Source organism: Sus scrofa, chromosome 2, assembly GCF_054392235.1.
Source record: "Sus scrofa isolate SSC_HxYL_T2T_F1_AM1 chromosome 2, Sscrofa_HxYL_maternal_Yorkshire_Landrace_v2.0, whole genome shotgun sequence".
Lineage (NCBI taxonomy): Eukaryota > Metazoa > Chordata > Mammalia > Artiodactyla > Suidae > Sus > Sus scrofa.
This window is the reverse complement of record NC_139384.1, coordinates 7,005,650-7,032,067: the sequence shown is the minus strand read 5'-3', so window position 1 is coordinate 7,032,067 and position 26,418 is coordinate 7,005,650. Positions and strand designations below refer to the sequence as shown.

At 54.1% G+C, this 26,418-nt stretch overlaps 1 protein-coding gene and 1 pseudogene across 5 annotated transcripts; one reads left to right on the top strand and one right to left on the bottom strand.

Moving 5' to 3' along the window:
• Positions 1 to 2: 2 nt before the first annotated feature.
• CAPN1 (calpain 1) lies at positions 3 to 26,418 on the top strand. Of its 5 annotated transcripts, none has more exons than XR_014836470.1 (22): positions 3 to 128; positions 1,460 to 1,727; positions 1,875 to 1,944; positions 2,212 to 2,330; positions 3,765 to 3,898; positions 3,985 to 4,153; positions 4,936 to 5,019; positions 5,370 to 5,455; positions 5,813 to 5,887; positions 6,018 to 6,178; positions 19,358 to 19,536; positions 20,408 to 20,629; positions 21,154 to 21,362; positions 21,457 to 21,496; positions 22,068 to 22,133; positions 22,219 to 22,276; positions 23,368 to 23,432; positions 23,838 to 23,906; positions 24,176 to 24,254; positions 24,836 to 24,952; positions 25,278 to 25,336; positions 25,651 to 26,417. XR_014836470.1 is itself a non-coding variant. In XM_005660702.4 (22 exons), the coding sequence occupies exons 2-22, from the start codon at positions 1,461 to 1,463 to the stop codon at positions 25,675 to 25,677; spliced, it is 2,145 nt and encodes a 714-aa protein (XP_005660759.1). In that variant the 5' UTR covers positions 3 to 128; position 1,460; the 3' UTR covers positions 25,678 to 26,417.
• On the bottom strand, positions 12,063 to 18,820 carry LOC102165049 (small ribosomal subunit protein uS10 pseudogene; annotated as a pseudogene).

Below are 26,418 nucleotides of genomic sequence, written 5' to 3'. Positions count from 1 at the left end.
CGGGCCCTGCCCCGGAGCCGGGCTGCGGCGAAGGCCGGCCGGGGTGGGGCTGCCGTTTGCGGAGCGTCCGGCAGGGGTCCGCTCGCCGCCAGCCCGGCCCCTCCGCCCCGCAGCTGCCGCAGCCCGAGGTAATCTCGGCCCCGCGTCAGAGGCGGGCGGGGCGGCGGCCGCGCCACGGAGGAGGGGCGCCGGGAGGACGGACCCCGGGCTGCGGGGGCGGCGCCGCGGGCCGGGACGCCCGGGCGTGCCCTTCGGGGGCGCCGCGTGGGGTGGGGCCGCCCCGCCCTGCAACTCGAGCCGCGGCCCCCGGTTAAAAATACCCCCTGCCCCGTCCTCCCCCCGCCCCGCCGCCCCCGCGGTGCCCTGACGTCCGCGCCCCTGCGCGACTCAGCCCGACAGGCGCTGGCCCCTCCCCGGGGACAACGCTGCCTTTTACTAATTTGTCCTCTACGCGGAGTTGGCCCCGCGCCTGCAGAGGGAGAGGCGGGGAGCCCCTGAGTGAGAGAGATAGAGAAGGTGCCCCAGAGATAAGGGCGAGCAGAGAGGAAGCTGGGTTGGAGCCCGGAGAGGAGGAGGAGGAAGAGAAGGAGGAGGAAGGAGGGAGGGAGGGAGGGAGGGAGGAGGGCGAAGGGGCCGCGGCGGGAGGAGGGCGGGGAGGAGCGCTCTTCCTGGTTGGGCCCTGTCCTGAGCTGCCGCCCGGGAAGCCGGCTGCAGGGACCGCAGCGACACCCCCCCCAAACACTCCTCCCCCAGGTAAGGAGCTGGGTGGCCGCGCCGGCCCCGGCCACTGCGCCCAGGCTGAGGGGCTGCCTCCAACCCCGGGCCCTCTGAGCGCCTGGGACCGGGGCGGGGGCTCGGGAAGCCGCACGGCTCCAGCGCCCGCCCCAGCCTGCGTTCCTCACTGTCTCCAGGGGCTGGGCCGGGGGAGGGCCAGAGGGGGAAAGGACTAAGGGCCAGGCGCCCCATCCTGCAACCTGTCTCAGGAACCGGGGGGGCGGGGGACCCTGCCTGCCAGGAGTTCTCAGCCCTCCAGCCCCTCCAGTGCATAGGAGCTTGACTGGTTTGAGAAGGGGGTGGTTACAGGCTGGCAGACAAAGAGGCCTTCCCTGGGGTCTCCCACCTTCCTGGTTCCCTGTGTTATTTGTTATCTCGGGCTCCGCCCTTCCCCACCTGCCGGGCTGACCACAGGACTGCAGGCCCAGGGCAATGACCGTCGGGGAAAAGAGGTGGTGGCCCTGGGTGGGGATAGGGAGATGGTAGCCAGCATGCCTGGGGGGGTGGGAAGCCCTCTCTCCTGGGTTCTGGGAGCACAGGGAGGTGGCAGAGAGCCTGATGCTGCGGGGGAAACCGCAGTTTGGGGAGGAAGGATGGCAGGGGCTGCAGAACAGCATCGGCAGACAGGAGCCCCAGTTCTCGTCTGGGGAGGCGTGGGTTCTGAGCAGGCCCCTCTGTCCCACAGGATGGCCGAGGAGGTCATCACTCCGGTGTACTGCACTGGGGTGTCTGCACAAGTGCAGAAGCTGCGGGCCAAGGAGCTGGGCCTGGGCCGCCATGAAAATGCCATCAAGTACCTGGGCCAGGATTACGAGCAGCTCCGGGCTCACTGCCTGCAGAGTGGGAGCCTCTTCCGTGATGAGGCTTTCCCTCCAGTGCCGCAGAGCCTGGGCTTCAAGGAACTGGGCCCCAACTCCTCCAAAACCTATGGCGTCAAGTGGAAGCGTCCCACGGTGAGAGGGACCACCCTAAGTGGGACTTGGTTTACTCTTGTCCTGGGTGAGGAGTGGGAATAGGACTAGAGGTCCCTGGTAGGGAGTGGGGTTCCTCCGGTTTCTAGGAGGGGCCGGCCCAGAGACAGGACTCTGGGTCTCTTGCAGGAGCTGTTCTCAAACCCCCAGTTCATCGTGGATGGAGCCACCCGCACAGACATCTGCCAGGGAGCACTGGGTAGGCCCTAGGGGGTTCTGCGTGTTTTCTCCATAGTAGCTCCCCATACCCGCTCCTTCCTGCTCTGTCTCAGTCCCTCCCTCCTGCAAGCCCAGGCAGGCTCTGGCTATCGATGCTGGGGCTGGTTTGTCTAGATTCCTGGGTCTTTCCTGTAAGTTCAGGGGCACCCTGCCCAGGGAACCCCAGGTTCTCCCCAGCATGGCGCTCATGTGCATCCCTGGGTGGAGACTGGTGGGGCAGGCCTGACGTGGGTCTTTCCCATCCCAGGGGACTGCTGGCTCCTGGCTGCCATCGCCTCCCTTACCCTCAACGACACCCTCCTGCACCGAGTAGTTCCACACGGCCAAAGCTTCCAGAATGGCTATGCTGGCATCTTCCATTTCCAGGTGAGGAGCCCCACAGGCGCCTTGGGCAAAGGAGTGAGGGAGAGAGGGGTACAGGCGCTGGAGGAGGTGGGGACCAGGGACCCATCGCTGTCTGAAGTTAGGGTGGCTCCAGGCCACACCTTGCAGTGCTGGTCCTCCTTCTCGAAAGTATTTGACCTCTTGATTCCATCTCGGAGCTGCCATGTGTGAAACGATTGGGCGGGTATTTCATTTCAGCTGGCATTTTTCCTGGGTGGTTGTGCCTATCAGAGGGAAAAAGTGCCTGGAAGAGTAGAAAGATCTCTGTGTTATAGCCTGTGGGACAAATCCTTTTCCATCTCAAGGCCTCAGTTTCCCTATCTGAGAAATAGAAAATATTCTGCTGGGGAAAACCGACCTCAGTTTTCCAGAACCTTAGCCTCAGTCTCCCCCGCCCCCATCCTCCTGCACTTTGGCAGACTCCAGCCTCTAGGAGAGCCCTGCTGAGAAGAGACTCAGGAATAAGCCTATTTAAACCAGCTTTTCCTGACGTTGTTTATAACAGCCTATTTTTCACAGCACACTAATGAATTCTCAATAGGCCGGTTTGGGGAGAGCCGCACCCCCAGAGGGGCCCGGGTGTCCTCTCCTTACCCCCTAGTCAGGGAGCCCTACTTTATCCTACCGGCCTTGGCGCTGATGGCTTGGCTTGGGCGACCCGCGGTGCGGTGTGATCTGCTTTGGCCAAGTGCAGCATCTGCCAGCGCGGGTACGCATGGGCGTGGCCTTGCCACCCTTTCTCCACCCTCTCCTCTCATTCCTCCAATCCACTCCTCCCAGGCCTCTGATTGGCCCGTTCACTCCTCCCACTGCTGGTCCTGAGGGGACCCCCTCGCCTACCCCTGCCCCATTGTTCTGCACCCTTCTCCCCCACCCCCTCAACGCCTTAGCTCTTAGTCACTTTTGGCCACTGGCGCCTCCTCCCTTCCTGGGAAGCTTGCCCCTCAAGGCATCCTTGAAGCAAACACGTGATTTCAGGAATCCTGTCAACCTTGCGGGTGACTGATCTGGATGCCACTCTGTATACACGTGTCCCTGCCCCCACCTTATTTGCATGGGTACACCCCCCCACCCCCAACTCCTCGGCCTAGAATGGGTGGGGAAAGGTAGGGGTTCGGTTCCAGGAGAACCAAGGCACAGGGGCTTTCCAACCTCTCCGTACCTGAAGAGGCGCCTTAGTCTGTTTCAAAAATATCAGCACTGCTGCCCTAAAAGCTGTACTTTCATAATCTTTTTCCCATGAGGAAGCCATTGCTGTTCCCTTTTATGGATAAGGAGACTCAGGCTTCAAGAGGGTAACGTGCAGAGATCCTGTATCTAGGATACATGACTTAGAAGCAGGAATCCAGTAAGTGGCAGAGCTGAAGCTTTGGGGATCTCAAAGCAGGTCCTCCCTGTGTCCCCCTCTCCCCACAGCTGTGGCAGTTTGGGGAGTGGGTGGACGTGGTGGTGGATGACCTGCTGCCCACCAAAGACGGGAAGCTGGTGTTCGTGCACTCTGCCCAAGGCAATGAGTTCTGGAGCGCCCTGCTCGAGAAGGCTTATGCCAAGTGAGTAGGGGTCCAGGGACAGCCCCAGGCCACTCCGGAGTTTGGGGTCCCCCTTGGTTCAGAGTGCTGACCAGGGCTGCCCACAGGGTGAATGGCAGCTACGAGGCCCTGTCCGGGGGCAGCACCTCCGAGGGCTTTGAGGACTTCACGGGCGGGGTCACCGAGTGGTACGAGCTGCGGAAGGCACCCAGCGACCTCTACAGCATCATCCTCAAGGCGCTGGAGCGAGGCTCCCTGCTGGGCTGCTCCATTGACGTGAGTGCGCCCCGTCCTGGGACCCGCGTCTCCTCTTGGGGTGCTGCCCTCTCCCTTCTGAGCCCCACCTCACCCCCGCCCAGGCTTGGCTCCAGACTCCGTCCTTCAGCTGGCACCAGTCCCGGATCCTCTCCCAGTCCCATCCCCTCACCCCCATCCCCAGGACCTCAGACCTCAGTTGGTTTTCCCAACCTCAGCTCCTCGTTCTGGTCGTCGGAAGCCATGACATCAGACCTCAAGTCGTCACAGCCTCAGACCTCAGCTCTGCCCTCCCAGCTCCCCTGGCTGCTGCTGGGCTCTTCCCGGACTCACTCCCTTCACTCCCTCAGTCGCTCTTCTCAGCTCCTCCTCAGGCCTCCCTCACCCTTGATCTCAGGCTCCATCCCCACCCCCACGGCATCCTCCCTTCTGAGCGCCCCCCCTTCCCCAGTCCTACCTGATTCCTGCTTGTTCTCACACCTCTTCTCCACCTGACTGTGTCCCTCCACGCAAGAACCTCCTCCTTGAGCGGCACGGAGCTCTGCTCGGCTGTATGTGTGTGCATGCGTGTTCACACGGGATCTGGCCACCTCTGGCCAAGAGCAGTATCTGTAGGATGCCCAGGCCCCTCTCCAGTAGTAGCATTGGTTGTATGTGGGGGTGATAACTAAATGGGGTCGGGGTTCCTGCCTACCGCTCCCAACAGCTGTCGTGTGTGCAAGGGGAATCCTAGACCCTGCCTGCTCGGGGCTCATCTCCTGACTGGGGGTGGGGACACAGATGACAGAGCGTGTGTCCTGCAGATCTCCAGCGTTCTGGACATGGAGGCTGTCACCTTCAAGAAGCTAGTGAAGGGCCACGCCTACTCCGTGACTGGGGCCAAGCAGGTACCCCCCACAGGGCGGCCTTCCCTGAAGGTGGTTCCTGCCTCCTCCCTCTCTGACCTGTGATCAGGGCTGTGGGTGGGGCTGGCTCGTCCCTTGACCTCCCTGCAGCACCTTTCCTATCTCTTGGTGACTCTCTTCCAGATGTTAATCTTGTCCCGCCCTGACTTCCTGTAGTTTGTACGCACAGCTGCCTCTCTCAGCAGTTTATTCCCAGACAGGGCTTCTCAGCTGTGCTTCCCGTGCTGGGTGCTGGGTGCTGGGTGCTGAGCCGGCTCGGAGAGGGTGAGGTGGTGGGAAGAGGTGTGAAGTGCGTGCTGGAAGCAGGTGCTGATGGGGCCTCTGGGGAACAGGTGAACTACCAGGGCCAGATGGTGAACCTGATCCGGATGCGGAACCCCTGGGGCGAGGTGGAGTGGACGGGAGCCTGGAGTGATGGGTGAGGGACCACGGACACTGGCCCGGGAGGCTTGAGAGGCTGTTCCGTGCTGCTAGCATATCTGCTCAGGACTCTGCCAGCCCAGGGTGGGCTCAGGATGAGCACAGGGGCCCATCTGCGTGGGACTGGGTTTGGGCACTGCCCTGGCGAAGCTCAGGCTATGCGGACCTCCATGCCCAGCCTGTGAGCATCCTCGGGGCATCTGACCTGGCCCTCAGAAGACACCCCTGGGGCTGGGATCTCTGGACTTGGCCTTGCAAAGGCCTCCCGACTTGGGCTAAGGGAGGACGGGCCCCAGGGACAGAGGCCAGGCAGGTCAGTGGCCGCCAGCCTCTGGCAGTGCTCTTTTCCCTGCAGCTCCTCGGAGTGGAACGGCGTGGACCCCTACCAGCGGGATCAGCTCCGGGTCCGGATGGAGGATGGGGAGTTCTGGTGAGCAGCCGCCTCTGTCTGGCCCCTCTCGGGACCAGCGGCCCAGCTCCACTCCCCACAAACCCCGCCGCACGGTGTTCTCAGTGCCCTGGCGGGACACCATGGCTCACCTGTCACCTCGACCCCCCAGGATGTCCTTCCGAGACTTCTTGCGTGAGTTCACCCGCCTGGAGATCTGCAACCTGACGCCCGACGCGCTCAAGAGCCAGAGGGTCCGCAACTGGAACACCACCCTCTACGAGGGCACCTGGCGGCGGGGGAGCACCGCGGGGGGCTGCCGCAACTACCCAGGTGACCTGGTCTGGAGGGCGCTCGGGGGTGGCATGTATGTGATGGTGTCTGGGCGCTGCTGTTTCCCGAGAAGGCACGAGTTCCCTCTGAGCCTCACGTTCCTCGATCGTAGGGTAATTGCACTGCACTCAAGAATCTGCTTTGAGGCGGAAACGTTGAATGTCTGAACGTCCTTGTAAATTCTATTTTTTTTTTTTTTTTTTGCTTTGTCGGGCTGCACTCGTAGCATATGGAAGTTCACAGGCTAGGGGTTGAATCAGAGCTGCAGCTGCCGGCTTAGGCCACAGCCACAGCTGCATGGGATCCGAGCTGTGTCTCTGAGCTACATCATAGCTCACAGCAACACCGAATCCCCGACTGAGCGAGGCCAGGGATTGAACCCGCATCCTCATGGATACTAGTCGGATTCGCTTCCACTGTGTCACAGCGGGAACTCCCTGTTCTTGTAAATTCTAAAGAGTCTCCCAGGGCCTGAGCCCAAGGTGCTGACGAGGGGCGGTGACTCTGTTGACGTCCAGCCACCTTCCTGTCACTCCTCACTCCCACACCTTCCTCCCGGCCCACTGTCTTCCTCCCCGAGCCTTCTGTTGCCTTTCCCTGGGCTTCCAGATCCATGGGGAGCCTTCCTCTCCCACCGTGCTCTCTTCTTACCAGCTTAGAGTCTGCCTCCTTACCAGGCCAGAGTCACCATTTAGCCTCATCCCTTCAAACGCCCGCGTTTCCTGTCTCCTCTTAACCTGACACAAGCATAGTTAAACCCTCTCCACCGGCTCCAGCACCACTGACTGTGCCTGGAGAGACATCACACAACTGGGGCAGCGTTTTCCCTGTAATGTCACAGCCCCCAAACCTCCCAAGTGCACTTTGCATGGTCCCAGCAACTCTGCCACTAGGTAGTAATGTCCCACCCTCTCCTCAAGCCTCTATCTGCTGTCACTCTCTTCTCATTTCACAGGACACCCCCTCCTGTGCCCACCTCCACAGGACCTGTGCCCTTCTTTACTGCCTTCCCGCCTGCGACAGTGGCAGAATGGTCCCTGCTCGTGGGGACCCTCACCTCTGCTCCAGAGCCCATTCTCCCTCAGTCTGAAAGCCCTTTGCTCCTTCAGCTGTCACCTCTCACTCCATGTCATGATGGAGAATTGCTTGTCTTAAAGCAGAGCAAGCCTCAGTGTTCCCATCATGGCTCAGTGGAAACGAATCTGACTAGGAATCATGAGGTTGCGGGTTCGATCCCTGCCCTTGCTCAGGGGGTTAAGGATCCAGTGTTGCCGTGAGCTGTGGTGTAGGTCACAGACGCGGCTCAGATCTGGCGTGGCTGTGGCCGTGGCCAGCAGCTGTAGCTCCGATTTGACCCCTAGCCTGGGATCCTCCATATGCCACGGGTGTGGCCCTAAAAAGCAAAAACAACAAAAAAAACAACCAACCAACCGAAAAAACAAATCACCCCTCTCTAGACCCTGCTTCCCCATCCATTTCTTTGCTCCCCTTCAAAGCGAAATCTCTCAGGGTTGCCCCACCGCCTTTCCCTTGCTCGCTTCCACCTCAGGGTTTAACCCACTCCAGTCCGGCTTCCAGCCCCACCACGCCACTGCAGCTGCTGCTTTGCTGGCTTCAGCTTTGCCAAATTCACCTCTGCTCTGCTCCAGCAGTCCCCAGCCTGACGCACAGCCCTGTTTTAAAGTGTTCTCCTCCCGCCTAGGGATCTAATTGCAGCTTCTGCTCAGATGACCACTGTTCCTCGTACCATTTATTGAAAGTCTGTGTCTTTTCCCTGCAGTGCTGGCTCCAGGGACTAGTTCCCCCATCTGGGCAGGTCTGTCTCTGGACCTGCCGATCTTTCCCCTTCGCCTGTCCCTCTACCAGTTGTGCATCGATGTAGTCGCTGTAGGTGTATAAGTTCTGCCATTGGACAGAATATAGTTCTTCTTCCAGGGCCTCTTAGCTATTCTCATTCTTTGTTTCTCCATGCACATTTTACGATCAGTTTACCAAGTCCTGCAAAAAGCCTTTTTGAGATTTTAATTTGGAACTTCATCGAATCTTTAGACCACTTCGGGGAGAATGGACGTCTTCTCCGTTTTGAGTCTTCTTATCCGAGAATATGATAGATTTCTTTCTATATTTTGGCATGGGTTATGGTTGCAGCTGGGATTCGATCCCTGGCCAGGGAGTTTCCATATGCTGCAGGTGCAGCCAAAAAAGAAAAAACAATAAATTAAAAAATAAAATGACATCTCCGGAGTAGTTGCTGATACTGTAGCATGCAGTTGACCTTTTAAGTTTATTCTGTATCCAGCAAATTTGTTAAACTGTAGTTAATTTTACTCATTTATCTATAAATTCTTTTTTTTTTTTTTTTTGGCTTTTGTCTTTCTAGGGCCACACCCACAGCATATGGAGGTTCCCACACTAGGGGTCTAATTGGAGCTATAGCTGCCGGCCACAGCCACAGCCACGCCAGATCCGAGCCGCGTCTGTGACCTACACCACAGCTCAGGGCAACACCGGATCCTTAACCCACTGAGTGCAGCGAGGGATCGAACCCACACCATCGCGGTTCCTAGTTGGATTCGTTAACCACTGCACCACGACGGGAACTCCTATCTATAAATTCTTTTTGGTTTTCTCACTGACCATACAGCATCTGCAAATAATGATGAATTTGTTTCTTTTCCAATTCTTACAACTTTTGTTCTCGTTTTGTTTAATGTGCTGGCCAGGCCTGTGGAGTGCCGACAAGTACTGGCTATGTCCTGGTCCTACCCTGCTCTTGAAGAAGTTTTTACTACTAAATGTTAACTACGTCTCATCACTAAGAACTTTTCTGCTCTAGGTTTTTGTTTTTGTTTGTTGTATGCACCTTTTATCAGGTGAATGAAATTTAACAGTATTAAATGCCTTCAATTGTACTTATTACAATTAGCTTTTTTCTTTTTTTTTTTTTTTTTTGTCTTTTGTCTTTTTGTCTGTTGTTGTTGTTGATGTTGTTGTTGCTGTTGTTGCTATTTCTTGGGCCGCTCCCGCGGCATATGGAGGTTCCCAGGCTAGGGGTTGAATCGGAGCTGTAGCCACCGGCCTACGCCAGAGGCACAGCAACGCAGGATCCGAGCCGCGTCTGCAACCTACACCACAGCTCACGGCAACGCCGGATCGTTAACCCACTGAGCAAGGGCAGGGACCGAACCCGCAACCTCATGGTTCCTAGTCGGATTCGTTAACCACTGTGCCACGACGGGAACTCCAGCTTTTTTCATTTATCTGTTAAAACAGTAAGATACATCTATCGTTTTGCTATCTTCTGTTCTTGAGATGAAAACAGCAGTCATGGGACGTAACTTTGTTTTATACAGGAGTTTTATATGCATGTTCATGGGTGAGTTTGCCTGTAATTTTCCTTTCTCAGTCATGTCTGGTTTTGGTATCCGTGCTATATTTGGCTGGTAAACCGAATTTTGGGACATGTTCTCTCTTTTTCTGTTTTCTAAAAGAATTTGCAGAAGGTAGGAATGATTTTTCTTTTCTTTTTGACAGATGGCTGCATTTTTTTTTTTGTCTTTTCTTTTTTTAGGGCTGCACCTGCGGCACATGGAGGTTCCCAGGCTAGGGATCTAATCGGAGCTGTAGCTGCTGGCCTACACCACAGCCGAAGCAACACCAGATCTGAACCGAGTCTGCAACCTATACCACAGCCCTCGGCAACGCCGGATCCTTAACCCGCAACCTCATGGTTCCTAGTCAAATTCATTTCCACTGCGCCGTGACGGGAACTCCTGGGAGCTTCTATATGCCAAGGGATGATTTTTCTTGAATGTTTGGTGGAACTGGCCTATAAAGCTGTCAGGCCTGCTCTTTTATTTGTGTGAAGATTAACTTCTGATACTGAGCATCTTTAGTGGTGATAGGATTATTCAGATCTTCTGTTTCCTCTTGAGACCAGTTTGATAAGTTTTATTTTCTAAGAGTTTATTCTTTGCATCTCTTTTCACAATCATTAGCATGAACTTATCCTCAACAGACTGTATCTCATTTGTCATGATAATATTTCTTTTATTCACAGCGTCGCTTATTTGCACTGTCTCTTTTGTCTTTATTAATCCGTGAGGGGGTTTGTCAATATTAGTCTTTATTTTACATTTATACTTTTCTTTGGTTTTTTAAGTTTTATTGCAGTATAGTTGAGTTACAGTGCTGTGATTTCTGCTCTACAACAGAGTGCTTCTGTTATACCTGTACGCGTATCCATCCATTCTCAGATTCTTCTCCCATATAGATTACCACAGAGTATTGGGTAGGGTTTCCTGTGCTTACAGTAGGTCTCTGTTGGCCAGTCATTCTGTATGCCACTCTGTGCATATGCCAGTCCCAACCCCCCAGTCCATCCCTTCCCGGCACCTGTCCTCGTTGGTAAGCATAAGTTTGTTATCAAAATCTGTGAGTCTGTTTCTCTTCCACAAATAAGTTCTTGCTTTTAGATTATTAGTCTTTAAAAAGGAATGATTTTTTTTACTTTACTCATCTTTTGTATGGTATTTTTTTCTATATTGTTAATCTTTGCTTTCCTATTTATTATCTGTTTCCTCTGCTTTCTTTGAATTTATCTTTTTTTTTTTAATTTTAATGTTAATTCTTTTGTCTTTTGTCTATTTAGGGCCACACCTGTGGCGTATGGAGGTTCCCAGGCTAGGGGTCAAATCGGAGCTGCAGCTACCTGCCTACCCCACAGCCACAGCAACGCGGGATCCGAGCCGTGTCTGAGACCTACAGCTCACAGCAATGCCGGATTCCCAACCCACAGAGCAAGGCCAGGGATCAAACCTGCATCTTCATGGATCCTAGTGGATTCATTTCCACTGTGCCACAGGGGAACTCCCTGGCAGTTTGTATTTTTTGACCACTTTCATCTAATTTCCTCTCCCCATACTCTTCATCTCTGATAACCACACATCTGATCTTTTTCTATAAGGTTTTTTTTGCTTGTTGGTTTGTCTTTGAAGTATAATTGCCCGACAACACTGTGTCGGTTTCCTGGTACAGAATAGTGACTTGATATTTCTATACATTTCAAAATGGTCACCCTGATAAGTCTTGTTTTCATCTGTCAAAGATAGATGATATCAAAGATCCTACCAAATTGCTGACTGTATTCCCACATTGTACACTTCAGAGCTGTGATTCATTCACTTTGAAACTAAAAGTTTGTACCTCTTCATTTCTCTGACCTATTTCTCCCCTCCTCTCGTCCTCGTCCCTTCTGGCCACCACCTGCTAGTTCTCTGTATCTCTGACTCTGTTTCTGTTTAGTTACATTTGTTCATTTGTTCTGTTTTTTAGGTTTCATATAGATGAAGTCGTATAGTATTTGCCTTTCTCTGACTTACTTCACTTCGCATAATAATAGTCTCTAGGTCCATCCAAGTAGTCACAAATGGCAAGATTTCACCCGACTTTTATGGCTGAGTAATGTTTCCTTGTGTGTGTGTGTGTGTGTGTGTGTGTGTGTGTTCGTGTGTGTGTTATCTCACATCTTCTTTACCCGTTCATTTAATGATGGGCACTTGGATTGCTTCCGTGTCTTGGCTATCGTAAATAATGCTGTTGTGAACATAGGGCTGAAACTGTTTTTTCAAAGTACTGTTTTCATTTTCTTTGGAAAAATACGCAGGAGTGGAATTGCTGCATGTGATGGTAGTTCTGTTTTTAATTTTTTGAGGAATCTCCAGTTCACATGCCCACCAGCAGTGCACAAGCCTTGCCTTTTAGCTACATTCTTGCCAGCACGTCCATTGTCTTTCTGATAGAGCCGTTCTGACAGGTGTGAAGTGCTATCTCATTGTGTGTGTTTTTTTAAACAACTGAGTATCAATTCATTGAAAAGTGGGACTTAAGCATCTGCGATGGTGACTTCAGCCTCGACTCCTGGTTCAGTTCTGACGGACGGGATCTGCTCAACAGCCTCAGAAGGACTGGGCAGGTCCGTGCATCGCCTGTGGATCCTCGTCTGAAAACGACCCCAAGTCTTGGACCCTTCACCACATCCAGGCGTTCTCCTTGTCGTTATTCTCAGAGTCTTGGCAGGCATCTGAGCCCGTCCTTTTATTTTGAGATTCTTTTCCTTTGTGCCTCTGATCAGATCAGCACGCACCTGCTCCCAAGACTTCACGTTGCGGCTGGCGAGGGTGATTCTAATCCGGTGAATCGCAACCTCTGGCTACACGGGGAGTCTTTGCAGTGTCTTTAGAGGCCGTGGCTGTGGCTGGGCTTCCTGACCGACTTTGTTCCTGGGAGAGAGCGAACCATGGTGAGGCAGGAGCAGGGGCAGGAGCGGATGGCCCTGGGGGCTCTGCAATAGTATAGAGCGCTTTTTTTTTTTTTTAAGTGAAATCTCTTCCAATCTTTATTAGCATATTCAACAAGCCCAGGCCTTTGCAACCCTGGACAAGTCACTGAAACCATCTGAGGCCATGATTCTTCTCACCTATGAGGTTGTCATGGTTCTTTCTGTCTTTGATATTCTGCAGTCTCCTAGACTTTGGGTGCTGGTAAATGTTTTTATCTATCTCTGGTTAACATAACTTGGTCACAGAAACTCTACTCTCTTTATTTTTTTTTCTTTTTTCTTTAAATTCAGTGGATTTTATATTTTATAGTTGTGCAACCATCATCACAACTTAATTTTACAACATTTCCATCCCAAGCCCCAGCCCCTCCCAACCTGTCTCCCTGGGTAACCATAAGTTTTTCAAAGTCTGTGAGTCAGTTTCTGTTCTGCAAAGAAGTTCCTTGTGTCCTTTTTTAAGATTCCACGTATAAATGATAGTATGTGGTGTTTGTGTCTCCCTGTCTGACTAACTTCACTTAGCATGATAATTTCTAGGTCCATTCATGTTGCTGCAAATGCCATTATTTCAGTCCTTTTTTGTGGCTGAGTAATATTCCATCGTGTGTATGTACTGCATCTTCTTTATCCACTCCTCTGCTGATGGACATTTAAGTCGCTTCTGTGTCCTGGCTATTGCATATAGTGCTGCAGTGAACATTGCGGTGTGTGTATCTTTGCCTCTGGATAGATGCCCAGGAGTGGGATTGCTGGATCATATGATAATTCTATTTTTAGTGTTTTGAAGAGTCTCCATATTGTTTTCCATAGTGGTGGCACCAGTTTACATTCCCACCAACAGTGTAAAAGGGTTCCTTTTTCTCCACACCCTCTCCAGCATTTACTGTTGTAGATTTTTTGATGATGGCCATTCTGGCTGGTGTAAGGTGGTATTTCATACTAGTTTTTATTTGCATTTCTCTTGTAATTAGTGACATTGAACATCTTTTCATGTGTTTTTGGCCATCTGCATGTCTTCTTTGGAGAATTGTCTGTTTAGATCTTCTGCGTGCTTTTTTAATGGGGTTGGTTGGTTTTTTTTGTTTTTTTTTTTTGGTATTGAGCTGCAGGAGGTATTTATATATTTTGGAGACTAATCCCTTGTCAGTCGCTTCCCTTGCAAATATTTTCTCCCATTCTGTGGATTGTCTTTTCGTTTTGTTTAGGGTTTCCTTTCCTGTGCAAAAACTTTTAAGTTTAATTAGACCCCTTTTGTTTATTTTTGTTTTTATTGTTACTACTCTAAGAGGTGGATCTGAGAAGATATTGCCATGGTTTATGTCAGAGAGTGTTCGGCCTATGTTTTCCTCTAAGAGTTTTATAATATCCAGTCTTACATTTAGGTCTTTAATCCATTTCGATTTTATTTTTGTGTATGGTGTTAGGGAGTGTTCTAATTTCATTTTTTGACATGTAGCTGTGCAATTTTCCAGCACCACTTATTGAAGCAACTGTCTTTTCTCAACTTGTCGTAGATTAGTTGACTGTAGATGTGTGGGTTTAATTCTGGGCTTTCGTTTTTTTTTTTTTTTTGGTCTTTTGTCTTTTTTGTTGTTGTTGTTGTTGCTATTTCTTGGGCCGCTCCCGCGGCATATGGAGGTTCCCAGGCTAGGGGTCTAATCAGAGCTGTAGCTGCCAGCCTACGCCAGAGCCACAGCAACACGGGATCCGAGCCGCATCTGCAACCTACACCACAGCTCACGGCAACGCCGGATCGTTAACCCGCTGAGCAAGGGCAGGGACCGAACCTGCAACCTCATGGTTCCTAGTCGGATTCGTTAACCACTGCGCCACGACGGGAACTCCAATTCTGGGCTTTCTATGCTGTTCCACGGATCTATATTTCTGGTTTTGTGCCAGTACCATACTGTTCTAATGCCTGTAGCTTTCAAGTACAGTCTGAGGTCAGGAAGCCTGATTCCTCCAGCTTCATTTTTCTTTCTCAGGATGGCTTTGGCTATTCTGGGTCTTTTGTGCTTCCAAAGAAACTTAAAAATACTTTGTTCGAGTTCTGTGAAAAATGTTCTTGGTGATTTGATGGCATTGCACTGAGTCTGTAGATTGCCTTGGGTAGTATAGTCGTTTTGACTATTGATTCTTCCAAATCCAAGAGCATGGTATATATTTCTATCTGTTTGTGTCATCTTTGATTTCTTTCATCAGCATCTTAAGTTTTCAGTGTACAGTCTTTCATCTCTTTTTCTTTTCCTTTTTTTTTAGGGCCACACCCATGGCATATGGAGGTTCCCAGGCTAGGGGTCGAATTAGAGCTACAGATGCTGGCCTATACCACAGCCACAGCAATGCTGGATCTGAGCTGCATCTGTGACCTACACCACAGCTCACAGCAATGCCGGATCCTTAACCCACTGAGTGAGGCCAGGGATCCAACCCGCAATCTCATGGTTCCTAGTCAGATTGGTTTCCAGTGTGCCATGACGGGAGCACTCTCTTTTGTCTCTTTAGGTAGGTTTTTTCTGAGGTACTTTATTCTTTTTGATGTGATGATAAATGGAATTGTTTTCCTAACTTCTCTTTCTGATCTTTCATTATTAATATATAGAAATGCAGTCAATTTCTGTATATTAATTGTGTATCCTGCAACGTTGCCAAATTCATTGATGAGCTCTTAACAGTTTTCTGGTAGCGACTTTGGGATTTTTCTCAGTATAGTATCATGTCATCTGCAAACAGTGATGGTTTTACTTCTTCCTTTCTAATTTGGATTCCTTTTATTTCTTTTTCTTCTCTGACTGCTGTGGCTAGGACTTCCAAAACCCCATTGAATAGTAGTGGTAAGAGCAGGCATCCTTGTCTTATTCCTAATCTTAGCAGGAATTCTTTCAGATTTCCACCATTGAAAATTATGTTATTGGTGAGTTTTATATATGACCTTTATTATGTTAAGTTCCCTCTATGCCCACTTTCTGGAGGGTCTTTTAATCAGAAATGGGTGTTGGATTTTGTCAAAAGCTTTTTCTGCATCTATTGAGAGGATCGTGTGGTTTTTATTCTTCAGTTTGTTCATGTGTATCACACTGATTGAAATGTGGATGTTGAAGAATCGTTGCATCCCTGGGATAAATCCCACTTGATCATGGTGTACGATCCTTGTAAGGTATTGCTGGATTTGGTTTGTTAGTATTTTGTTGAGGATTTTTGCATCTATGTTCATCAGCGATATTGGCCTGCAATTTTCTTTTCTTTTTTTTTTTTTTTTTTTTGTCTTTTTGCCATTTCTTGGGCCACTCCCACGGCATATGGAGGTTCCCAGGCTAGGGGTCTAATCGGAGCTATAGCCACCGGCCTACGCCAGAGCCACAGCAACGCGGGATCCAAGCCGCATCTGCGACCTACACCACAGCTCACGGCAATGCAGGATCGTTAACCCACTGAGCAAGCGCAGGGATCGAACCGCAACCTCGTGGTTCCTAGTCGGATTCGTTAACCACTGCGCCACGATGGGAACGCCTACACAGTTTTGATATGTAATGTTTTTAAGAACTGTGACATAAGAGTTCCTGTCATGCCACAGCAGAAACAAATCCGACTAGTATCCATGAGAATGCGGGTTCGATCCTTGGCCTCACTCAGTAGGTCAGGATCTGGCATTGCTATGAGCTGTGGTGTAGGTCACAGACATGTCTCAGATCCCACGTTGCTGTGGCTGTGGTATAGGCTAGCAGCTGTAGCTCTAATTCGACCACTAGCCTGGGAAGCTCCATATGCCGCAGGTGGTCCCTAAAAAGCAAAAACAAACAAACAAACAAAAACTAATATAATTCACCCACTAAAAAACTCACACTTTTGGAGTTCCTAGGTGGTGTAGTGGGTTGAGACCCAGCACTGTCACTGCAGTGGCTTGCATTGCTGCTGTAACTTGGGTTTGATCCCTGGCTCTGGATCTTCCGCATGCTGTGGACATGTTCAAAAAAAGAATTCACGTTTTTATCGTGTTCAATTCATTGATTTTTTTTTTTTGTCTTTTTGCTATTTCTTTGGGCCGCTCCCGCGGCATATGGAGGTTCCCAGGCTAGGGGTCGAATTGGAGCTGTAGCCACCGGCCTACGCCAGAGCCACAGCAACGCGGGATCTGAGCCGCGTCTGCAACCTACACCACAGCTCACGGCAACGCCGCATCGTTAACCCACTGAGCAAGGGCAGGGACCGAACCCGGAACCTCATGGTTCCTAGTCGGATTCGTTAACCACTGCGCCACGACGGGAACTCCCAATTCATTGATTTTTAGTATGTCCTCAGTGTTGGGCGATCATCACTGTTACCTAACTCCTGAACATTTTCACTGCCCCCAAGAGAAACCCTTTATCCATTACTCCCTGCCCGCCTCGGTCCCCAGCCCCTGGCAACCACTAGTCTAATTTTGTCGCTGTAGATTTGCCTATTCTGGACATTTCATATAAATGGAATCATACAGTGTGCGGCCTTTCATGCTTGGCTTTTTATCCTTAGCATCTGTTTTCAGTCCATGATAATGCATTTACCACATTTTGCTTATTCATTCATCAGCTGATAGATTGCTTCCAGTTTGGGGCTGTCATGACTAAAGCTACTCTGAACATCTATGTCCATGTGTTTGCATAAGCATATGTTCTCTTGGATCTATGAGGAGGAGTGAAATTTTTAGGTTGTCTGGTAACTCTGTGTTTAACTTTTTGAGGAACTGCAAACTGTTTTCCCAAGTCCCAGCCCTGTTTTACTGTCCCCCTAGCCATGTTAGAGAGTTCCAGTTTCTTCGCATTCATGTTAACACCTGTTATTGTCCAGTTTTTTTTTTTTTTTTATTGCCATCCTATTGGGTTTGTAACTGGTATCTCACTGAAGTTTTGATTTGCACTTCCCTAATGACTAATGATGTTGAGTGTATTTTTAGGTATTGATTGGCCATTTGTATATATTCTTGGAGTGTCTATTCAAATAGTTTGCCCGTTTTTAGATACAGTTGTCTTTTGGTATGTTCTTTACATATTTCTTTATATATTTTGGATACGAGTCTTATGAGAAAGATGATTTGCATATGTTTTCTCCTATTTTGTGGGTTGTCTTTTTGTTTTCTTTTTTGTCTTTTTGCCTTTTCTAGGGCCGCTCCCACAGCATATGGAAGTTCCCAGGCTAGGGGTCGAATCGGAGCCGTAGCCACTGGCCTACATCACAGCCACAGCTACACGGGATCCGAGCCACGTCTGCGACCTACACCACAGCTCACAGCAACGCCGGATCCTTAGCCCGCTGAGCAAGGCCAGGGATCGAACCTGCAATCTCATGGTTCCCAGTCAGATTCGTTAACCACTGAGCCACGACGGGAACTCCGTCTTTTTGTTTTCTTGATAGTGTCCTTTGAAGCACAGAAGTTTTTAATTTCGATGGTGGCCAATTTTCTGTTTTCTCTTTTGTTGCTCATGCTTCTGGTGTCGTATCTAAGCATCCATTGCCCATCCTTGGAGTGCCTGTGGTGGGTCTCCAGGGTAAGGACCTGACATAGCATCCCTGAGGATGCAGGTTCCATCCCTGGCCTTGCTCAGTGGGCTAAGGATCTGGCGTTGCCAAAAGCTGCACCTAGGCCACAGATGAAGTTTGGATCCTGCGTTGCTGTGGCTCTGGTGTAGGCCAACAGCTGCAGCTCCGATTTGACCCCCTAGCCTGGGGACCTCTATATGCCGTGGGAGCGGCCCTAAAAAGGAAAAAAATTTTAAAAAGTTTTGCATATTCTGTCTAGCAATTGTTTGTTTTAGTCAAGAGGGTTGTTCCGCAGCTGAATCACTAAACTGCCAGATCTGCAAGTCCCTCTCAGGCCTCCTCTCAGACCCTGTGCTCCCTCCCCCACTCCTCAGCCATTGTCCACACAGCAGCCCCCTTCTAAAACCTCAATCCAGGAGTTCCTGTTGTGGCTCATGGGTTAATGAACCTGACTAGCATCCGTGAGGACACACGGGTTCAATCCATTACTGTGCCACAGCTCCAATTCCACCCCTCCACCCCAGCCTGGGAACTGCCATATGCCGAGGGTGCGGCCCTAAAAAAAAAAAAAAAAAGAAGGACAGAAAATAAATAAATAAATATAACCTTAATCCAGTCACATCCCTCCCCCGTGCAATCCTGAAAGGGGCTCCTTTTGCTCTTTGGTTCAACCCACACTTCGTGCCACTTCCCTGGTCGCCCGTGCTCACTGGAGCCCCATGTGTGGGTCTTCTCTCCTGCTCCTGCTTCCCAGGGATTTCCCCTTCAGGTCTCAGCTCAAATGTCATCTCCTCAAAAATGCTTTTCCTGCCCCACTCCAGCTTGCTTTCTTTGTAATTGGTTTTTTTTTTCCATCTTTTTAGGGCCACACCTGTGGCATATGGAGGTTCCCAAGCTAGGGGTCGAATTGGAGCTGCAGCTGAGGGCCTACGCCGGAGCCACATCCACACAGGATTGGAGCCACATCTGCGACCTACACCACAGCTCACGGCAATATTGGATCCTTAACCCACTGAGCGAGGCCAGGGATCGAACCTGCATCCTCATGGATGCTAGTCAGATATGTTTCCACTGCGCCACAACGAACACTCCTCGTTGTGATTGTTGATTCACCTGACTTGCTCAGATTCTGCCTCCCCTTGTGGCATGTGAGCTCATGAGGGCAGGGACCATGTGTGTCCCCACTCCTTATCTGTCACTTGGCACACAGTGGACTCTTAGTAATAGTTGTTGAATGAATGAATGAGTAGACACATGGGGGAGGGAAGATTTGGTCGGGGGCTGCCTGGCCACTCCTCTGATCCCTGCTTCCCCACCTTCTGCAGCCACCTTCTGGGTGAACCCCCAGTTCAAGATCCGGCTGGAGGAGACGGATGACCCAGAGGACGACTACGGGGGCCGTGAGTCGGGCTGCAGCTTCGTGCTCGCCCTCATGCAGAAACACCGCCGCCGGGAGCGCCGATTCGGACGCGACATGGAGACCATCGGCTTTGCCGTCTATGAGGTGAGCGGCTGGATGGATCCAGCCAACACTGCCGAGAAAGCCCGCCTCCTCGCCCACCACAAGCGAGCTCCGCCAGGGGGCGCCAGAGAACATGGCAGCACCTGCCCATCCTGAGCTCCTGAGGTGGGCAGCCCTGTCCCAGGGCTTGGGGAGGCACCTGCTGAGGCCCTCTGCCAAGATTGGGGCAGCCAGGGTCCTAAAATGCATCCGGTGAGGTGGCTGGAGGGGAAGGAAGATGCTTGGCTGGAAGAAGGGAAGATTCTGGGATTCCTCCCATCCTTAGAGGCCAAAAGGGTACCCTTGGTCAGTGGGCTCTGGCTCAGCTGACACCTGGGAGGCAGCTTCTGGCAGACAGACTTTGGCTGAGCTTTAGGAAGAGTGGGCAAGTGGTCTGCCCTGGAGGAGTGGTGAGCTCCCTGTCTTGGAAGTATGTAAGCAGAGGCTGGCCACGGAGGGCCCTCCTTCACGGGCTGTGTCCCAGACAGAAACTTCTTGACCTCCCTGGGGATAAAGGATGGCCACGGCCTTGGCCCAGGCCCTGAGGCCCTGGCAGCAGATGTCCCTGGGCTGGAGGACGTGGCAGGTGGCTGCCCGGGGGACTCTCTGAAGTCCAGCTCTGATTGAGAGCTGAGGTACGGGACATTCCAGGGACAAAGAGGACCCTTCGTGGGCCTCTCTTCTGGGGTCCTGGGACTTTTCTCTAGCATGAAAACAGGTCTGGGTCAACCCTGGCCCCACGACCAGGACCCCATCACCTGGTCCCCTTATCCCATGACTCTCATCCTGAGAACTCAGAGGCCCTGCCCAGCACACACCCTGCCCCCTGCCCTGGGCAAAGCAAACATCTAACTTTCCTCGTCTCTCCTGACAGGTCCCTCCGGAGGTAGGTGTGCCATCTGACTCACCTGGATTTACACACCTTTGAACGCACCTGGCCCGATGGTGCTCAGAGCGGGCAGGACTGCGGCAAGCCCACACATAGAGCACTGAGAAGTCACTTCGTTTTATGGCTCACAAAGTGCCCCCATGCCCCTGCCCACTCTTCAGTGGGCAGAGCAAAGATTGTCCTCCTGGGGGTCAGAGCAGGTAGTAGGTAAGGGAGCTGGATTTGAACCCTGGTGCTCAGAACCCTGCCCACCACGCACCCGCAAGGCTCTTCCTGTCTCAGTGTTTCTGCTGAGTAAGTGCTGGCTGAGGAGCGTGGCGGTGGATGGGCTGAATCTTCTGGACCCTTGAGCAAGTTGCTTAGGCGCTCAGCCTCAGTGTCTGTAAAATGGGCTGTCATGAGCACTAAATGAGGTGCCCCACGTCATGGGCCCTGCAGTACCTGGCACAGGGAGGCTCCAGCTCTGAATAATGTGTTATCTCATGGGTCCATTCACCTCCATTGTGTGCAGTAGGCAGGGCTGTTACCCCCATTTTACAGATGAGGAAACTGAAGCAGGGTGACTTGTCAGGGTCAGGCGGCTCGCGGAGGGGCTGAGCTGTGAGCCAGCTCTGCAGCCCCTTGGTCAGAACTTGGAACCTGGGGTCTGGGTCTGGGTCTGGGGGCAGCTCCTCAGGGTGGGCTGCTGAGCAGGCAGCCGCAGCCCCCATTCCCTCCTCCCCTCCGGCCAGCTGGTGGGCCAGCCGGTGCACCTGAAGCGGGACTTCTTCCTGGCCAACGCCTCTCGGGCCCGGTCCGAGCAGTTCATCAACCTGCGGGAGGTCAGTACCCGCTTCCGCCTGCCGCCCGGCGAGTACGTGGTGGTGCCTTCCACCTTCGAGCCCAACAAGGAGGGCGACTTTGTGCTGCGTTTCTTCTCAGAGAAGAAAGCCGGGACCCAGTGAGTAGAGGCCCCAACCCACCCACTCCCCCGCCTCCCCACGCCCCTCCTGCTCCCCAGCTGACCAGCCCCTCTGTCTCCCCACCCTCTGCAGAGAGCTGGACGACCAGGTCCAGGCCATTCTCCCCGACGAGGTACGTGCCCTGCCCCCAGCAGCCACCCTCCTCCTCTCCCTCACCCTGGGCAGGTGTGGGGACCCGGGTGTCCTGTCCCCTGATCTCTGGCTGGCAGGACACAGTCCCTCCTGGCAGGAGCCAGAGGAATAATACTAATCTCGCATTGGCCCAGCACTTAACAGTTTGCAAAGGACTTTGTGATAATAACGGCCCAGGGTCCCTGGGTTCTGGCTCTCTGCCAGGTCTGTGCGGAGCCCTGTACCTGGGTCACCTGGTTCCTTCATAACAACCCCGTCAGGGTGTCGTCCCCCATCTCCCCACCCAGTGGGAAACGCAGGTTCAGAGAGGTTAGGGAACTTGCCCAAGGTCACACAGCAGGAATCCAAAGCCTTGCCCTTTATCACTGGGCTGAACCTCACCCTCCACATGCAGGCCGCATGGAGAGGGAAGAGAGGGGCTGGGTTCCCACTTTACAGATGAGCAGAGTGAGGCTCAGGGAGGTGAAGGCCTCCCAGCCCTGCCTCCAGCTGCAGCCCGTGCCGGGCCGGGCTGGGGCGCCTCTGACCTGCTCTCCCGCCTCTCCGTCCAGCAAGTGCTCTCGGAAGAGGAGATTGATGAGAACTTCAAAGCGCTCTTCAGACAGCTGGCAGGGGAGGTAGGCGGGGCGTGGGGGCCAGGGGCCCGGGGCACGGCGGGGCAGCCCTGCCCCAGGGCGGGCGCCATCCTCCCTCTCCCCCCAGGACATGGAGATCAGCGTCAGGGAGCTGCGCACCATCCTCAACAGGATCATCAGCAAACGTGAGCGCCGCCAGGGCTGCGCCCCATCCCGGCCTGCCCGCCGGCCGCCCCCGCTTCCTCCGAGGCCCGGGATCTGGGCGCCTGCTCCTGCACTGAGCTGACCCCCGCCCCTTGGTCCTCGCGGGTGGGGCACCCTCCACTGCCTTTCAGAGCCCGGCTCACCCTCCTCCCTCCCAAACTCCTCAGGCCGTCTTTCTGCTTTTTAGGGCTGCGCCCGCGGCATATGAAGGTCCCCAGGCTAGGGGTGGAATCGGAGCCATAGCCGCCAGCCTACGCCAGAGCCACAGCAACGCGGGATCCGAGCCGCGTCTGTGACCTACACCACCACTGGTGGCGACACCAGATCCTTAACCCACTGAGCGAGGCCAGGGCTTGAACCTGCGTCCTCATGGATGCTAGTCTGATTCATTAACCGCTGCGCCACGACGGGAACTCCTCCTCATGCTGTCTTGCTAGACTCCGTTCTCTCTGCCTGAGTGCGGAGCCCTGCTGTGATTAGCTAAAACACTTTCAAATCTTTCTTTTTTTTTCTTTCTGGCCACCCCGCAGCATTTGGAGTTTCTGGGCCAGGGATCAGATCCAAGCCGCAGTTGCCACCTAAGCTGCACCTGCAGCAGTGCCGGATCCTTAACCCTCCATGCTCGGCCGGGTATCGAACCTACATCCCAGCACTCCCAAGACGCCACTGATGCCATTGCGCCACAGTGGGAACTCCTAGGCGTTTTTGTGATGATAAAAACAATCTGGATGTGCTGCTATGGCACAATGGGTTAATGACCCACTGTTGTCTCTGAGGAGGTGCAGGTTCAATCCCCAGTCCAGGGGAGTGGACTAAATCGAGCATTGCCACAGCTGTGGCATAGGTTGCGGTTGTGGCTCGGGTTCAGTCCCTGGGCTGGGAACTTGCATATGCCATGGGTGTGGCTGAAAAAGAGGAAGAAAAAAAAAAATCCTACATGCATCCTCTGTTAGATTTTACACACCAGGGGACAGGAATGGTGCCTCCCTGATGCCTGCCCTGCCCTGGCGCCCAGCACGGCAGGCCTGGGGAGCTGGCTGGGTTGAGGTGTCGGAACTGGTTTTGCTTGCAGACAAAGACCTGCGGACCAAGGGCTTCAGCCTGGAGTCCTGCCGCAGCATGGTCAACCTCATGGACGTATCCTCCCTTCGCTCTGCCTCCTGCGTGGGGCTCTGGGTTGCGTGGTTGGCTTGGGAAGCGTGCGGGGTGACGCATCAGGGGCAGCATAGAGAAGGGGACAACCATAAATGGACCTGTTCCTTCCCGGCATCTTCCCATTGCTTGGGTCGGGGAAATGGAGGCCCAGGCCTTTGTCAAGTGAGAGGTGGAGCAGGTGACCCCCAAGGCTGGTGCTCTGTTTGTGCCCGTCCCAGCCCCACGCTGATTCTGGCCTGGCCACTGGCCACAGCTGGCCGGACGCGGGCTCTGGCGGCATCTCCCCTCCCCTGTCTGGTCTTGCTCTCTGTGGCCAGCCTCTCGCGGGTACCTGCTTTCCCCACCATGCCTGGTTTAAGCTGCGGAGTTCCCTTAACGGCCCCGCAGCGTGATGGCAACGGGAAGCTGGGCCTGGTGGAATTCAACATCCTGTGGAACCGCATCCGGAATTACCTGGTAGGTGGTCCCACCTGGCGGCGCCCTCGCCTCCTCTGTGGCCTCGGTCTCAGCACACAGCCCGGCTCGGGCTCCCAGGCCGACTGGGTGGGATCAGGCCTTTGCCCTGGGCCCACCTCTCCGAGCCCCCCCCACATCCCAGTGGCTGACCCCCTGCGGGCCTCTGCCCTCCACCCTCCTGGAGCATCCGTCCACCTTGGGTGGATGGGAAGCGCTGGATGCTCACCGGCCCCCTACCCTCTGTCCCCCCCACCCCCTGCTGCCCCCAGTCCATCTTCCGGAAGTTCGACTTGGACAAGTCAGGCAGCATGAGCGCCTACGAGATGCGGATGGCCATCGAGTCTGCAGGTGAGGCCTGAGGCCATGGCGCCCCATGCAGGAGGCCCCAGGCCGTTGCCCTGACAACCGCCGAGGGCAGTGGCCCCATCACTGGCCTCTGTCCTTGGGGAGTGGCGGCAACGCGGTAACAGCCCTTTCTCATAGTTACTAAGCCAAGCGCTCCTCAGCGTTTCCTTTTGCCCTCACTGCCGCCTGATGAGAATAGAGTCTGGGATTAGCCCATCGAGCACAGAGAGAAGGACAGCTCAGAGAGGGGGAGTGACTGGCCTGAAGACACACAGCCAGGGAGGAGCGGAGCCTCCAGTTAGGGTGGTACAGGGCTCGCAGGCCAGGCAGCACGAGGCCAGGGCATTCAGGACAAAGGAAACTGGACTCGTGGGCCCTGATGGCCAGCTCCCGACTCCCTGCGGCAGTTGAAGGTCTTCCTCTGGTCCGGCGCTTGCTCGTCCAGCGCCTCCCAGCTCCCAGCCCTGCCCGGGAGGTCGTCATTCCCCTGAGCCTTGGAGCCCACCCGGCCGGGCCCCAGCCCCCTGCTCCGTCCCCTCTGGCCTGGTGCACCGCCCTGGCCCTCACCGGCTCTCCCGGGCCAGGCTTCAAGCTCAACAAGAAGCTGTTTGAGCTCATCATCACCCGCTACTCGGAGCCCGACCTGGCCGTGGACTTCGACAACTTCGTGTGCTGCCTGGTGCGGCTGGAGACCATGTTCCGTGAGTGTCCCCGTCAGCGTCCCCTCCAACCCCGTGCCTGTCTCGTCCCCCTGGAGCATGTGGGAACCACAGGCCTGCCCTGCGGCGTGCGCCAGAGGGGCCGGGGTCTCTGCGTGGGGGTCCAGGCGGGCTGAGTGTCTGAGACAGGGAGTTGGGGAGGGCCCTCTGGAGGAGGGCTCCCAGGCGGCAGGAAGAGCTGCCCCCACCCCCCACCCCCGGCTGTAAGGGTGCTGCGAGAGCTTGGGGTGCCGAGGGGAGGGGCTGGAGGAGGCAGGAGGTGCTATCCCGCTGCGTTCTCAGCCCCATCGTCGTTTTCCGAACACAGGATTTTTCAAGACTCTGGACACAGATCTGGATGGAGTTGTGACCTTTGACTTGTTTAAGGTGGGCTTGTCCTCTGGCTGGATGGGGAGGGTGGGTGCTCAGAGGCAAAGGAGTTTTCTTAACCTCCCTGGGCCAGAGCCTGCGGCCACCTGAGTCCTTCAAGGGATGTCTGGGTTCTGGGAAGGGGGGCAGGAGGGAGGGCTGGGCCCCCCGGGGAGAGGAGGTGAGAGAGTGCGCCCCCAACCCGCAGGAGACTGCCTCTCCTTCCTGCCCTCAGAGGGGCGAGGAGACGGCGGCTCCCGAGCCTTGGCTCTGAGAGGCAGGACGTGAGCTGCCCCGGGCTGACCCCTCTCTCCGCCCTCTCTGGCCCGCAGTGGTTGCAGCTGACCATGTTTGCATGAGGTGGGGCTCGGGCCCCTTGCTGTGCTCTTCTGCCCTCGTCTGCCAAGCCATGCCTTCCCGCCATGCCACACCAGGCCACACCAGCTGCAAGTGCCTTCCTGGGAGCAGGAGGCGGCCTCGTCCTCCTGTCCCCTCATCTCCCACCGCCGTGGTTCATTCGCTCTGGGCAGAGCTGTGTGGCCCTCCCTGCCTCCACTGGCCGCGGGCTCAGATGGACTGCCCCAGCCCCTCTGGCCGCCGCACCAGGAAGGCAGCTTTTGCTTGTTCCTGCCTAGGATGGGGCTTCTGGGGCTTCGGGAAGACTGACAGCCCCAGGCCTCTGACATCCTGATGTGTCCTCACCCCTCCTCCACCTCCAGGGGCCACCCATCCAGCCCCCGCCCGCGGCCTCACCTGCAGACTTTACACGATAACCACTAGCTCTGCACAGTCTGCGGTCTAGACGTGCAGAGCCCCTCCCTGGGGGCTGGGAACGCCTGTTCCTTCCTGTGCAAAAGCCGATGCCCCTCTCTGCCCCCCAGCCCTGTCCCCACCTGCCAACTAGGGGTGGCCTGGCCTGGGAGGTGGCCAGGCTTCCTGGCCCCCCCCTTCCTTTTTTATATTGGTGATTTTAAAGGGGACTCTGTGGGGACTGATTATCAGTTGTGAGGGTGCCAGAGGCACCCGGACGTGGCGGGGTTGTGGGGACATCTCATGTTTCCATGCAGAGAAGCCCCAAGTAATAAAGGAAAAGGCCCCAC

Bases quoted from the DNA above. Each gene is read 5' to 3' on its own strand.
- CAPN1 (XM_005660702.4), top strand. From the start codon at position 1,461: ATGGCCGAGGAGGTCATCACTCCGGTGTACTGCACTGGGGTGTCTGCA. The intron at 5,888-6,017 runs GTGAGCAGCCGC...TCGACCCCCCAG, and splicing joins ATGGAGGATGGGGAGTTCTG to GATGTCCTTCCGAGACTTCT. The intron at 6,179-19,357 runs GTGACCTGGTCT...CACCTTCTGCAG, and splicing joins GGGCTGCCGCAACTACCCAG to CCACCTTCTGGGTGAACCCC.